General features: G+C 36.4%; 1 protein-coding gene across 1 annotated transcript in view; it reads left to right on the top strand.

The window, feature by feature from the left end:
* Positions 1-11,816, top strand: part of IQCM (IQ motif containing M) — a 259,252-nt gene extending 247,436 nt beyond the window's left edge. Inside the window, exon 13 of the mRNA XM_070416930.1 lies at positions 11,713-11,816. Within this exon, the coding sequence (XP_070273031.1) occupies positions 11,713-11,816 (104 nt within the window). The remainder of the gene's footprint in view (positions 1-11,712) is intronic.
* The last annotated feature ends 3,085 nt before the right edge of the window (positions 11,817-14,901 follow it).

The following is a 14,901-nucleotide window of genomic DNA, read 5'->3' as shown; positions in this document are numbered from 1 at the left end:
TCTCCAATTGCTGTCTGATTTCCTCTCCTCTGTAACACATGGCTCTTCAGAGCAGCAATATCAGACAGAACATAAAAATATGACTTTCCAACTTGGCTCTCAACAGCTAACTGAACAAATTCCAGAAGGAAAAATGTGATTGGCCAGTTTGCGTTAAGTATCTCCTTGCAGATCTCAGTATCTGGATAAGGAAGGGGTTAGAGATACTATTATCATAAAATCCTAATCTAAATCATAACTTTTAGTAAAATTTTTCTTAAAGTAATTAAATTTGATTCCCATAACTTCACATATTGCCCTAAACTTGTTATTCCATCTGAATGAAGAGGTTAAATATCCCAAAGCCACCAAATCTAACTGCTGATCAGGATTTGGAACTTTGTGCCTATAGAGATACTTTAAATAAACTAAAGCAATAGATTTTGAAAATTATCTTCAAATGATAGCTAAAATAAAAATATGTCTTTCCCCCCCACACACACTAACGCAAAAAGAGCATTTTAATTACTTAGGATCCTTTTGGCCTGCTTTTCTTGGGACTCTGCAGGATATTATAGGCAATGTGTACTCTTAAGCTAGCTCTGGGGAGAGGCAAAGATTTGTAGCATTTGATGATTTTCATGGGCAAAATATTTCCAATATGGCCCATTTCAGGTTACCAATATGATGCCACTGAAGTAGAATTTGGCAGAGATGTGTGAACTCTGCTCTTGGCCATCTAGCATACCACTGAAAGTGTTCATTGGCACGCCACCTCCCTCCCCCATAGTATGCAGTGGATCTTAGGGCCCCTTTTCACACCAAATCTTGAGCTCAGAGAGCATTTGAAGTTGGAGATATAAATTTGATAGCCATTAAGACATTTATAATGTTTAAAGACATGGGATTGGATAAGGACAGCAGGTGGGGGAGGGAAGTAGAGGAGTGTTCAAGGCACAGACTATGATACCAAGTCAGAGAGAAGGAAGAAGAATCCTTAAAAGACTGGGAAATACCAGCTCATTAAGGTAGGAGAAAACTAGAAAGTTGACTCATCTGGAAATCCTGTGAACATTATTCCAGATGAGATTGGAAAAATAGGAAGGGGCCCTGGCTGGTGTCAGCCTGAGCACCAAAGGGTCACAGGTTTGACTCCATCAAGGGCATGTATCTGGGTTGCAGGTTTTATCTGTGCATGCGAGAGGCAACCAATCAATGTGTCTCTGTCACATCAATGTTTCTCTCTCCCTCCCCCTTCATCCCTGTCTTCCACTCTCTCTCTAAAATAATAATAATAATAATAATAATAATAATAATAATGATATCCTTGGGTGAGGATTAACCAAAAAAGAAAATAAAAAAGCCCTGACTGGTTAGGCTCAGTGGATAGAGCGTCGGCCTGCGGACTGAAGGGTCCCAGGTTCGGTTCTGGTCAAGGGCATGTACCTTGGTTGCAGGCACATCCCCAGTGGGGGGTGTGCAGGAGGCAACTGATCAATGTATGTGTCTAACTCTCTATCCCTCTCTCTTCCTCTCTGTAAAAAAATCAATAAAATATATTTTTTAAAAAAGAAAAATAGAAAGGGGCCAGACCTTTTAAGGCCTCACAGATAATGGGAATATTGTAATGTTGTAAAGATTTTGATATGTATTACTTCAGTTCTGAAAACCTTACCTAAGTTCTTGAATAGAATTACAAGATTTAAAGTTTTTTAAAAAGCAGGAAGATTTGTTTGTTGCTTTTTATGTACACATCAGACTCAATTAGATAAGTTAGTAGCTGAAAATGGATCCCAAAATATTTCAGTTCCATTTATATTTTTTAAAAATGCATATCTTATCTCTCTTACCACATACATATTAATCTGGTTTCATGTTACAGTCTCAGATAGAAAAGTCTTAAAAACCAAAGGCCTGGTGAGTGCCATGTGTGAATAATTTCAGATGGTCCCGATCATCTGTCATTGCTCATTGTCATCTCAGCTGGGCGACCCTGGCAATATTGCAGCAGGCTATTGTTTATTGAGAAAGCTAATATTAGGAGGAGATGTGATAAGAATGCCTTTAAAAAAACTAATTGAGTGCTATCTGTTTTTTGGCAATAGCATCTTGTATCTCTCTGTAGTTTATGGCTTTTGAGTCCTTTATTCAATCTTTTTATAAAATCCATTATTTAAAAATTGAGGGCGGAGTGATGGCATGTAAGGAGCTGTATATATTAATTTGATAGTCGGTGATAACCCTTTCTCCTCTACTGCTCAACAAAACTACTTTGTTGAAAACCATGGGAAAACCTGCAGAGCATTAAGATGTGAGTCATAATCCCAGTGTATACTTCAAACACCCTCCATATGTTTATCTTAATTTTCACATAGGCAAAAGCAAAGTCAAAATGTTGAAAACATTTTGGGGAAGTTTTATTCAATCATGCCCTTTTTAATGTTTTTCAGCTGATTCCTCTTACTCTCTTATTACAGAGTCCTGAAAATAGGACAGATAGATAGAGGGATAGACACATGATAAAGACAGTCCAGTAAAATATTCATTGTAGAATTTAAGTGGTTTTTATTGTGTAATTTTATCACAATTTTTAGTATGTGTGTAAATGTTCATAATGGTTCATTAAAAGCAAAATACTCAAATATTTCCCTGTTGGTCCTATCAGGGAAAATGGAATAGACATTTGTTTCATCAAATTATTATTTATAATAAATTTAAATGATCTTGCAGTATCAAATACTATTTGCTAAGGAAATTCCATACTTCCAATGGAAACATGAAGAAAACATAAACTGGGAAGGAGAATCAATTAATTACAATATGTAGGAAAAACAATGGAACAGCAAGAAACTAGCAATGGGAATGATATTTTTGTAAAAGGCCTGGAAAGAAATCAAGAGTGTAGAAAGTCCCAGTTCTTTCTACAGACGTGCATTAAACTGATTAACTTTCAAACTAATGTTTAAAACTACTTGAGAGTGGAAATTGTATTTTACTTAACTTTATTTTGTGTGTTTTTTTTTCCCCTATAAAACTCTTCTTAATTGCCACCCAGGCACTACAAAGTAGAAGTGAACCCAGCTCCTGGTGACATGGGCTCTCTCCTTTGTCAGGCCACTTCTCTGGATTGGCTGTGGCACTTAGGGACATGGGTGTAGTATTTTATCTCTCTGTCTCCTCCCTCTCTTCTACAGGGAAAAAAGATCAGAGCAGAAGTATCAGATGGGTTGTAGGCGCCATGCATGTAGTAGCACAAATACCAGCTGAATATATTTTTGGTCAGGTACAAAGAAACAAATGGCTGTTGGTTTTCCCAAATGTTGTTTACCTTTCTGATAGTCTTCTGAACAACCATCACATATAAATATGTATGGTATTTATTTCAGTGTGCATCTGAGTACAAATTCAGCAAGGTGCTCTGGCACCAATATTTATTCTTTGATATGAAGTTATTGAGCTTTTTAACTAAATGGATCTGGGACGTCCTTAATGACTACCTTTAGGCTAAATTTTACTAATAAAGAATATTCTAAAAATTAAAAAAAATATGGGAGTCTCAAAACTTAGGCAAGGGATTTGCTTGGCATGATTCTGAATTCTAGTTTGTATACACATGTCTCAAAGTTATTTATATTTTGTGGCAAGTGCTAAGTATCAAGTAAAGTACCTACATTCCTTTTTGGAACAATTTTCAAGGCAAGGAGGAAGCAGTAAGATTAGCAGCAGCAAAGGTGTAGCCCCAGTGGTGAAAAGTGGCAGGAGGGGTGAGTGAGGCATCAGGACATAATTCCCAGTGGCAGTATACTAGAGAAGAGAAAAATAAACAATTACAACTTCCTTCCATTAGGAACATCGTTGTCTTGATTGCCTTAAATCAAAATCTGAACATTCTATTTCCTGAATTTTAATTTTATTTCAAAATGATATTAACATTCCTAAATTGGAAACCAAAGGAAGTGTATTAGACTTGACTGTCAAAATGGTTTTCATAAATGGCTTTGAGGTAGTGAATGGACGGGGTTGCTAAGGAAAGGAGGATGGGAAGGGGGGGATGGAGGCGAATGCACGCAGAGACAGGCCTGCACTGCAGTCTGTAAAAGGGATCAGCTCCAGAGAGCACTAATACAAGGCAAGCAGTATCAGTCAAGGTTCAGAGCAGGAAATGAAAAGCACACTAGGAATGCTAACAAGATGTGGATTTAATACAGTAAATGAAGCACTTCAAAACTTGTTGGGGGTTAAGGGGTGGTTTCTAGCTTAAGCTTCCCAGAAGGACTCTCAGAGCAGCGAAGGCCTGTCCCACCAGGGAGCTTCCATTTTGGTGGCTGCCTTTGGAGCTCTGAATTCAAGGGCACGCCTCAATAGCTGATCCAGAAATCAGAATGTGAAGATAGCAAGATGTTATTGTTGCTGCTGCCACTGCAAATGCTTCTAGTCACCCAACGATCTAGATAACAGTCTTTGGAACAGAGGTAGAACAAACTCATCTTTCCTCGACTGTATCTGCTAACAGAAAATTTTTTTTAAAAAAGGGGTGGGGGAGGGAAGGCTGGAGGGTAGAAAAAAGATGTTCACATCACTTTTGTCTCCCAAACCCTATGAAAGTGTAACTAATTGAAAGAAGGTAATTAACATCCAGAGTCTTAGATTATTGACTGGAGAGTCAATATCCAAGAATAGAAAACATTTATAGATGCTTGCAAAGCTATTTATATTTAAATGCCTGTAGCTAAGATCATAATGTGCATTAAAATATTTGTATAACATATAAATACATACATCTCAATTAAATATATGTAGGTAATTAATATTCAGACAAAAGGCAAAAGTATGGAGTCCATTGGCTGGCTCTATTCAAATCCTGCTGATGTCATTCATTAAATTTTGATCTTCTAGAAGTTATTTACCTTCTGTGAACTGTGATTTTTCTCATGTGTAAAATGAGACTTGCAACAATAATATCTAATAGAGTTGGGATCAAGGGTAAATCAAAAAATATATGTAAAGTGCTTATATGGTGTCTGATTGGTTGCTGTTGTTGGAGTTAGGCATCTCACCTACACTTCTTGATTTGCATCACATAGGGTTGTGATAAGAAATAATTGAAATAACATATATGCAGTGCTTAAAGCAGTGTCTGACACAAAATAAGATCCCGGGAGTTTTAAAAACATCTGACATTTAGTTATCGAATTTGCTTTAACAGTATCAGTCTACTTAACATTTTTTTTTCTGAAGATTTAAAACAAGGTCTTTGTTTTTGCAGTCTTGTTGAGAAGAAACAGAATAAACCTATCCTGTTTATTATGTCTTACAGACACAGATTGCATTATAAATGGTCTCAGTCATGAAACTGTCTAGACTGGTACACAATATTCATGTAATATCCATATATGACCAGATGAATAATATACAGGGGTTGGCAAAAGTAGGTTTACAGTTGGAGAAGAGAAATAATACAATAATTAGTTAATAAATAATAATACAAGAATAAAGTCTGTGTTTGACATACTCACAACTGTAAACCAACCTTTCCCCACACCATATGTAAATCTTCACTACCAATACAATTGATGCCAAATGATAAGAATTCTAAAGATGTAACAACACTAAATTTCCTCTCTCAAAATCAGGAAACTATGACAATAGAATAAATCACAAAAAAACATGCATTTGAGAGTATGATCATAGATTGATTTTATTAAAGTGATGTTTGTTTATAAGAAAAAAAATTGAAGTAATACCTGGCAAGTTTAAAATACAGGACCTATTTTGGAAGACTGTTCTAAGACTAAGCTGTGGCTATCACTCTATGAGCAGAAAAACCAGCCTGCCTTCGAATCCCCATTCTACCCCTCACTGACTGTGACTTTAGACTTGTTAACCTGTCTAGACTATAGCTTTCTAAAATAATTTTTATAAAACTACATTTTGGGCATTTTCTTGTGAAACAGAATTCTTTATCAGTACCTTAGATTATACCATAAATGAGATAACCTTGACTTATATTTGGGTTACATTGTGGGATCTATACCCCAGAATTTTTTAATTAATTAATTAATTTTCACCTGAGGATATTTTTCTACTGATTTTTAGAGAGAGTGGAAGGGAGAGGGAGAGACAGAGAGAAAAACTGGTGTAAGAGAGACACATTGATTGGTTGCCTCCTGCATGCACCCTGACCAGGGCCGGGGAACCTGCAACCAAGGTACGTGCCCTTGACCGGAATTGAACCTGGGACTCTTCGATCCAAGGGCCAACGCTCTGTCCACTGAGCCAAAATGGCTAGGGTTCTATACCCTAGAATTTTAAATCCAATTTGCTGTCTTCAACATTAAAAGTACTCTGTATTTGAGCCAAGAGTACATTTTACCATTTTTTTTTTTTTTCTGGTTAAAGGATGCTGTAAGTAGAAGGAACATCAACTGAGCTTGTGCTAATAATTGCAATTGTGTTTTGAAGGCCTTGTTCAAGACAAGATATGCCAGAATATATGCAAACTTATCAGCACTATATGCATTTTTCTAAATTGAGGAAATTTAAGGAAGTACTGTATTACATTTTCAACTGGACATGAGTTTTAACCATGTTCAGAGAATGTCTATGTCAGATAAACTTGGACCTCTGTGGATGTGAAAATGTGTTCATCACTATGAATTTTCAATTAATCAAATTTTGTTGTTTTTAATCATGGGTTCAGACAAATTATAATGTTTTAAAACTTGAGAAATTACTGAGGAGTACCAAGTAGAGAAATAGGACTTGCTTGTAGTTAGAACATACTACTAAATTTCTAGGGATGGCCATCTTTGGAAGCCAAAAATGCTAAGTGTGAATCTAGAAAGCTTAGAACTTGGCTTTTTCCAGGAGCTCAGCTCCACCAGAATGTTCCTGGGGTGGACTTACTTGCTGAGAAATAGTGGCTAGAACGTATCTGTTCAGTCCCTATGAGTATTTGAAAAGGAGAAAAATGATGGATTTTCAGCCTGAAAATTAACTTCCATGATCTGTCTGTCAGCAGTGGTAGAGTGAATCTGAGAGAATTCGAACAATGAGATCATATTTGTATATGAACTTTTTATGGTAAAGATATATTGACAACCTTGGTTCTCATCACAAAACCAGAGACCTGTCTGAGTTCTTGCTAGTGACACTAACACAACCTGAGGGGATAAAGGAAGTGATTCCTTCTGCCTCTGGTACAGTAAAGCTTGGGAAGGTGGAAACTCTCCAATCAGGAACACTGCAGATGTGCCTCAGCCCTTTGGAGGTGGGTACCTATTAAATGAGGTCCTGGTTAGTGGAGCTAAGTGGGTTCTCCTATCCTGATCAGAGGATACTCAGAGACAGCCTTGGGCTTACATTGGAGATTAATCTTTATTATTTGTTTACGTGTGGCAAAGTCAATGTTACTGTCAGATGTTTCTGAAGCATGGGACAAGTGCCTAGACTGCTGAGCATTTTGGTGGTAGAAAGGGGCCCCACCTTTGCTTAGATGTGACAAAGAGTGACATCTAGTGGTGAAGTGTAATGGTGAGCATATTTACCCTATGAACATACCTGTGCTAAGCTTTTCCAGAGATGTGGATTGTGTATGGATTATATACTCATCTTAATAAATATGCTTACTCAAAAGTTGTCATTGCCTACCTTCAAAGTTTGGGAGAAGAAAATTTGAAGGAGCCCTCCTGACTGAGATTTGCATATTTCCAGAGTTATGCTCATAAAAGAAGGGAGAGGTGAGAGGTCAGAGGAATATTGGACTATGTGTTGATAGAGTACTTAGATACACGAGATAGATTTATCAATCTGATTTTTCTAAGAAGAATGATCCAAATAAAGAATTTATATTCCTCAGAATTAATGGAATATGTATGTGGGTGAGGGAGGTAGTATTGTGAGTTAAAAAAACAATCAGAATGGAGGGAATATGATATGTCAGTAGTCTTCACATTAGAATGTGGCATATCAGTGGGAGATATATAACATTTATGTAGAAAAGGGTTAGAAGAAACAATCTGATGGAACATTGGAAGAACATTGTTTGCTTGTCTGGAAGTTGCATTCACATAGCAAACACACTATTAAAGAAAACAATATACACAATAAATAAACGTATACATACAAGGGCAGATGGTGATAAGCTAATATCTATTGCAGTAAAGGGGGACAAAAAAGAGAATAAGAACAGCTAAAATTTATTAATAAATTACGATACATTCAAATCTAAGTCAAGTGCTTTTTATTAGTATTTTCTCATTAAATTCCTATACTGTTCATATGAGGTAGGGACTTTTATTATCTTCCTTTTAAAGATGAAGAAATGCAAGCTCATTTTTTATAAGATCACAAAGGTGCTAAGTTAAAAGTGTCAGTATTTGAATTCTGGTCTTTCTGATCCCAAAGTTGGTACTCCCAGCTCTGAGCTAAAAATTTCACAAGAATTATTATCACTTCCTGATGAGATATTGACCATTCTTTGAAAAGTATGTTCACTAGTGTCCTTATCTAGATCTCATTAAGATCAATTACATTTTAGGTAGTGCTCAATAGATTATAACACAAAAGGTTTGGACCTTCTTTGCTTGTTTCCACTGTGCACATGTATCAGAGCACTTTAAGTGTCTTGTGATTGTTTCTTCTCAGAGGCAATTTGGCAATTTGTACCTTCACTGAGTTCACTGTAGACTAAAACGAATAATGAAACACTGTGTGAGTATTTCCTAGTAGCCATTAGTAATACCATATCATTTTCATGAATTAAGAATTCTATTTCCATAATTTATTACATCAACACTTTTAGGGAGAAAAATAATTTGATAATAACAGATACTAAAAGAATATATTGAGAAAATTTAACAACCAGTCTAAATAAATAAATAAATAAATAAATAAATAAATAAATAAATTAACGAATTAATTTATAATTCTGAAAGAATCTAGAAAACTGCACATTCAACTAGGAGCAGGAAAGATACTAAATAAAGACTATAAAAGAGAAGAAAAATGACTTTGGTTTTATAAAAAAATATTTAGACTTTTCTATGAAAAGATACCATAAACAAATTTATTTTAAAAATTGCTGTGGAGTGGAATTGCACTGTAGAACACAGAGGTTTAATCCCATGCGCTATTTTAAATTGAGAATGAGAGGGCAGCATAATAACAATAGACAAAAGATGCAGAGAAACCAATCACAAAACAGAAAAACCAAAAGCTAATTAAAAATATGCAGCTCTGACAGGTTTCGCTTAGTGGATGGAGCGTCGGCCTGCAGACTGAAGGGTCCCAGGTTCAATTCCAGACAAGGGCATGTACCTTGGTTGCGGGCACATCCCCAGTGTGGGGTGTGCAGGAGGCAGCTGATTGATGTTTCTCTCTCATCGATGTTTCTAACTCTCTATCCCTCTCCCTTCCTCTCTGTAAAAAAAATCAATAAAATATTTTTAAAAATATGCAAAGATTCTCATAGTCACTAGTAGATAAGGAAACTCAGTGCATTAGCAGCTTTTAGATTGGCCACAATTAAAACAAAACAAAACAATATCTTCGATTGCTGGCTGGGATATGAGCAAAGAAGCACTGTTACTCATTGCTGGCAGATACATGGATTTCACAGTGTGTTACAAACACTTTGGCAATACCAATTACAACTAAAAACACGTATGCCACTCCATCTTAGCAATATATCATATGAAAATAAAAGCATATACATCTGAATGGATGACCGAACAGGCTGCGTGGGGTGACCAGGCTGGCAAGGGGGTTAGTGAGGGACAACCAAACGACTGAGTTGCCTCCCGCATGCCCCACGCTGGGGACCGAGCCCACAACCCTGGCATGTGCCCTTGACCGGAATCAAACCTGGGAACCTTCAGTCCACAGGCTGACGCTCTATCCACTGAGCCAAACCAGCTAGGGCACCATCCAGTCTTCATATCGGCCAGAGCCCAGTAGTGAAGTCCATATACACTGTCCTCTCCCTTACAGACCATAGGCCTCTTCTAGTCAGCCAGTTTTCTCAGAATTCTCATACTCCCTTGGAAGCTACACCATCTCAGTAGGTCTCCTCACACCACCTTGGGCTGCAGTTTGTGATGTAAGGCCGAAGAGCCATCATCCAGACACTGTGCACACCTATTGCTGCAGTTCCATATTGGTCACATGGCTTTTTTTTAAGGCCTTTGCAGCACCTTTCAACAAAACCCCTTTACTTTTGGGTTTTCCCATAAACGTTTTGTGCTCTCTATCACAAAATTCCCCCCAGGGCAAGGTACAAAAAGATATGGTGGTTCACCCTTTATCAAGAGCCCATCAGCATCTCCTCTTTCCTTTTCCCACGAGTCTGCTCGTCCAATTCTGGTTCCCTGTAAAGTTAGAAAGGACTCTCATGTCCTCACACAGTCTTTCTACCATCTGGCTCCGTGTGCTGAGTTCTTCACATTCTGATTTCTTGGATCCACAACATGCTATGCATTCTGGGGAAAGTCATACTCTCCCAAGTGGAAGCCTTCCTTTAGAAAATACTGTTGTTGCTTTGCGTTTTAAAACCTTCTTCTTGAAATGCAGCTGTCTTCTTTGTTCTAGGGTTTTTCTTCATGGAATGTCACACAATCATTTACCTCATTTTAAGTAGTTATGTTTATTAAATAGCTATATGTTTTGCATGTTTTTCACAGATTACAAATGGGAGCCGATTACTTAAAAACTTGAGCATAGAATATTTATTAACTACTTATCATTTTTTCTTGTTTCAAAATTGATAAATACCAGAAATTAGGTGATTTATTTGCAGTCACCCTCAAGGAAGCCATTACTATTGCCTGAATGGCAGAGGCAGGAGCTAGGAACAGTGAGCAGTGGGAAGCAAAACTTTACTATTTCAGAGCAAAATCCAACTACATACATACCCACACATGTGTATAGATACATATATAATCACAAAAATAGTCACATATACTAGTAGAATTTTCTATCTACCTTTATGCAACCTCTGGTCTCTTTGAAAGCATTCCCATTACTGCAGTTAATTCCAGGCATTCTCCTAGAATATCTCACATGTAATCATGTTTTAATTGATGCATCCATATTAACACATTATTTTACACATCTATACTTTTATATGTGTTTTTGAATCCTTTCAACAATGAGACAAGATATATACAATCCCCATTTTGAAAATAAGGGAACATTGAATATTAAATCTGGATTCACTCACGAATGTGTAAGAACAAGATCTTGGAATGTTATACTTTTCCTTCTAGTTTACCTATGTTGAGTAATCTTCTATTAGAGCTATCATCTGTGGTCAAGAGCAAAGCAAGAGGCAAGAGCACAAGAGAAGGGGGACTCTTTGCCTTGCGGATCTTAACCTTCCAAGATTTCACGTGCTTGCTTTGGGGGTCCACCTGCCGAGCTAACCCATTGTTTCCCAGGCTAGACTGACAAGCAAGCACTTCCCTACCTTACCCAACTTCACTGTGCATGTGTCTATCTCCCCCTTTGTTCAATCCCTTCCCCCAGTGATCTTCAGGAAATGGACTGGTGGTTCCCTGTGGAGCTTGAAGTTGTAGCTTCTTGGAGAAGCTGCCCAGAAAACCATGCTTATAATGTCCAGTTTCTCCTTTGCTCTCTTTCTATTATTAATATTAATAACTAACTAATTGTGGTGATAATACATTCTGGCATATTAATTAAACACTTATCAATATAATCATATATTTTATCTTACAGTGAGTGGACATCCAATACTCAAAAGAGCTGACATCCGGATTGTTGGGAAGTTAGTGTGCGCATCTATGAGAGAAAGAAAAATGAGACAACAGTATTTATCTTAGAAGTATAATAATGTTTTCAATACAATTTTGTTCTCTTAAGAATTGAACGTAACTACCCAAAGAGATAAGTTAACATTGGCCATGAATTAATTCAGTATCAACAGGCAAAAAGGCAAGCATCTTTACATATTTAAAGGTTTTCATCAAGTCAGTCTATAACTTCTAAACATCTTTGGATGAACCATTCATTGGATAGTCTTCATTAAAAAAAAATATGTTGAAACCACTGTGAAATACTCCTTTCACTGGACTTAGAGTTGTTTTGTTCCATTACCAATAAATTCCATAAAGAAACCTCAAGCCCTAGCCAATTCGGCTCAATGGATAGAGAGAGCATCAGCCCGTGGACTGAAGGGTCCCAGGATTGATTCTGGTCAAGGGCATGTACGTTGGTTGCAGATTCCATGGCCTTGGTCGGGGTGCATGCAGGAGGCAACCAATAAATGTGTCTCTCACATGATGTTTCTCTCTGTCTCTCCCTCTCCCTTCCACTATCTAAAAATCAATGGAAAAATATCCTTGGGTGAGGATTAACAACAACAACAAAAAGAAACTTCAAAATTCTTATTTTTAAAAACTCAAACTTTTTGGAAATGGTTTATTGAAATGTGCTTTAAACTACAGTATACGATTTTATTAGTGTAGTCATAGTAGTAATTTTCCTTATTCTCATTGATCACTCTAAAGTGAAAAAACTGACAGCTAATATACAGTATTCCTGATTACTTGCCTTGTTCAGAAAGGGTTGAAGCACAGTGGCTAACACTAGTTCCTTAAGAATCTTGAATTTAATTTTATTTATCTATCCATTATTCATCCACCATCTGTCCCTCCTTCCCTCCCTCCCTCCTTGCTTTCTTCCCTCCCTCCTTCCCTCTCCCTTCCTCCTTCTCTTTTTCTCTCCTTCCCTTTATGAATGGATTGGAAAACAAGTGAAGGAGCACTAGTTGAAGGACCAGACTGTAAAGATAGCATAGAAATTAGATATGAATAGAGGCAGCAACTACATGACAGGTGTCCAATTTTTACAGTTCTTACCCCTGATCTATTACTTTTATAAATGACTGGTTTCTAAAAATTTCTCTCAGGCTCCTTCATGCAGTGAAGTTTACTGTAGAATACATATAGAAGTCATTAGGATGAAATCTTTAGAAAATCCAACTCCAATAAGGACACATATGTAATACTTTAATCAATAAAGAAGAAAAATTATTTTTAAAAAATCATGTTTAGTAGGGGCCTCACCAAAACCAAAACCAAGCTGGACTCAACATCATGCTGATACTCTAATCAGAAAATGTTAGCAGTGAAACATTTGAAAGGGAGAAAACAAGTGATTACTAGCTAAAATGGAGCAGTTAGCTTATATGAAATTCAATTATTCATATTCTTTCTGTTAGTAATTGAGACAGTTTCATTTAAAAAAGAAGTTTTTCTTTATTTCAATACTGAAAAAAAAAGCTGGAAAATGCACAATAAAGGAATAAAAAATATCGAATATGGGTTGAGTCACAGAATGGTAACAGATCCATCAGTCTGCTCCTTTTTTACAGCATTATTAAGATTAAAAAAAAAATTGGCTAGATTTCTGCCACCGCTATTCAAAAAAAAAGGGGGTTGGGTGGGGAGCAAAAGAATAGAGTTATAATGAAAGACACAAACTACAACATAGAATTTCTTAATAAGCATTGGATAGCACTTACACTATTTCAAGTGGTAAATATACTTATGAGAAAAGAATATTAAAATTACCTTATAAAAATAAAACAAAAATTAAGTTATGGTTGTGACAACTAGGGTCAGAATGCAGAAGTTTATTTTTCTTTTGATGAAATGTAATTGTTCTTGTCTCACGTTTTCTACATTTGACTATTATTCTTGATTTCTAGCAGCCTGAATTGGGAGGACCGCTGAATGTCTTTTAGAGGTGTGATTTTACATTAAGCTCAGTGACAATAAGTCACTCCCAAGCTGGAGAGCACAGTGTAAGGTCAGAGAAAAGAAGCCTTCACTTTTCAATAGTTAGTTTCCATATAAAAATTGGCACTTGGTGCCCATCAAAGAAGAAGAAATATTGGATGTGCTCTAAATGTCCATTGTGGTTTTGAGCCAACTACCTGATGGAAGTCATCACTTATATGTAAATGAACTGTCATTGGCTTGCCACTGTTGGCAATCGCTGGACTGTGAAGGGTATGTCTTAATAAGAACCACAGCTCTTCACAGACTTTGATTTACTGGAAATAAAAAAGTCCTCTGAGGCTACAAAGGACACTTGTTTCAGATAAAACGTCTAGACAGTAGCAATATATTTAGGGCTTTTATTATAGCAAAACTGCAAATTAGAATGGAGTGATGAGAAAGTTCTTGTGACCCAGCTGAGTTCTAAAATACTGCTTCTGACTAGAGTCATACAATCTTCAAAATAGCTCAGCCAAATTAAATAAAAGTGCATTAAGAAAAAAAAAAACAACAATGAAAGATGAAGACTTAGGTTTGGTACATCTTTCAAATTAATGTTTTCCATTTTCTTATAAATCTACATTTTTCTTAATAAATGTAGCTGTTAGATTGGTGGAAAGTTAAAATTTTCATGACCCTACAACATAGATTATTTCTCAGAAAATTCAGATATAAGGCGATTTTTCTTTGTATTCATTCCTTTTCCCGACTTCCATTCCAAAACACAATTGACCTATTGAATTCTGTGTAACTATTAATCTTTTTATTAATGTTGTTAATAATATTAACATTAACTTTATAAAATGCTTTAGAATTTTCAGTGTACTTTCACATAATATGAATTAGGGAAACTTTAATAGTGTTAAAAATGACTAACAAAGACAATTCAAGTGACACAAACAAACTTTGTATTGGACATTTCATGAAGTGGACACCTCCATTTGGAGAAAGCAAAATGAGGTGGAAGGCAGGAAGCTTTTATAGGACAAAGAATAAGGAAGAGAAAAAATAGAAAATATGTAGTTGGCTGAGGTCACATAGTCAACCTTGTTTAGGGTGAGGAAGAACAAAAAGATAAGTTTAAAGCACAGAATTGGCTTGGTGTTTAGGAATTGGCTGACTG

The sequence above is a fragment of the Myotis yumanensis genome, unplaced genomic scaffold, assembly GCF_028538775.1.
Source record: "Myotis yumanensis isolate MYYU_CA2020_CCGP unplaced genomic scaffold, mMyoYum1.0.hap1 SCAF_5, whole genome shotgun sequence".
In the NCBI taxonomy this organism is placed as follows: Eukaryota; Metazoa; Chordata; class Mammalia; order Chiroptera; family Vespertilionidae; genus Myotis; species Myotis yumanensis.
Note: the sequence above shows the minus strand (reverse complement) of the source record. Positions and strands in the feature narration are given on the sequence as shown.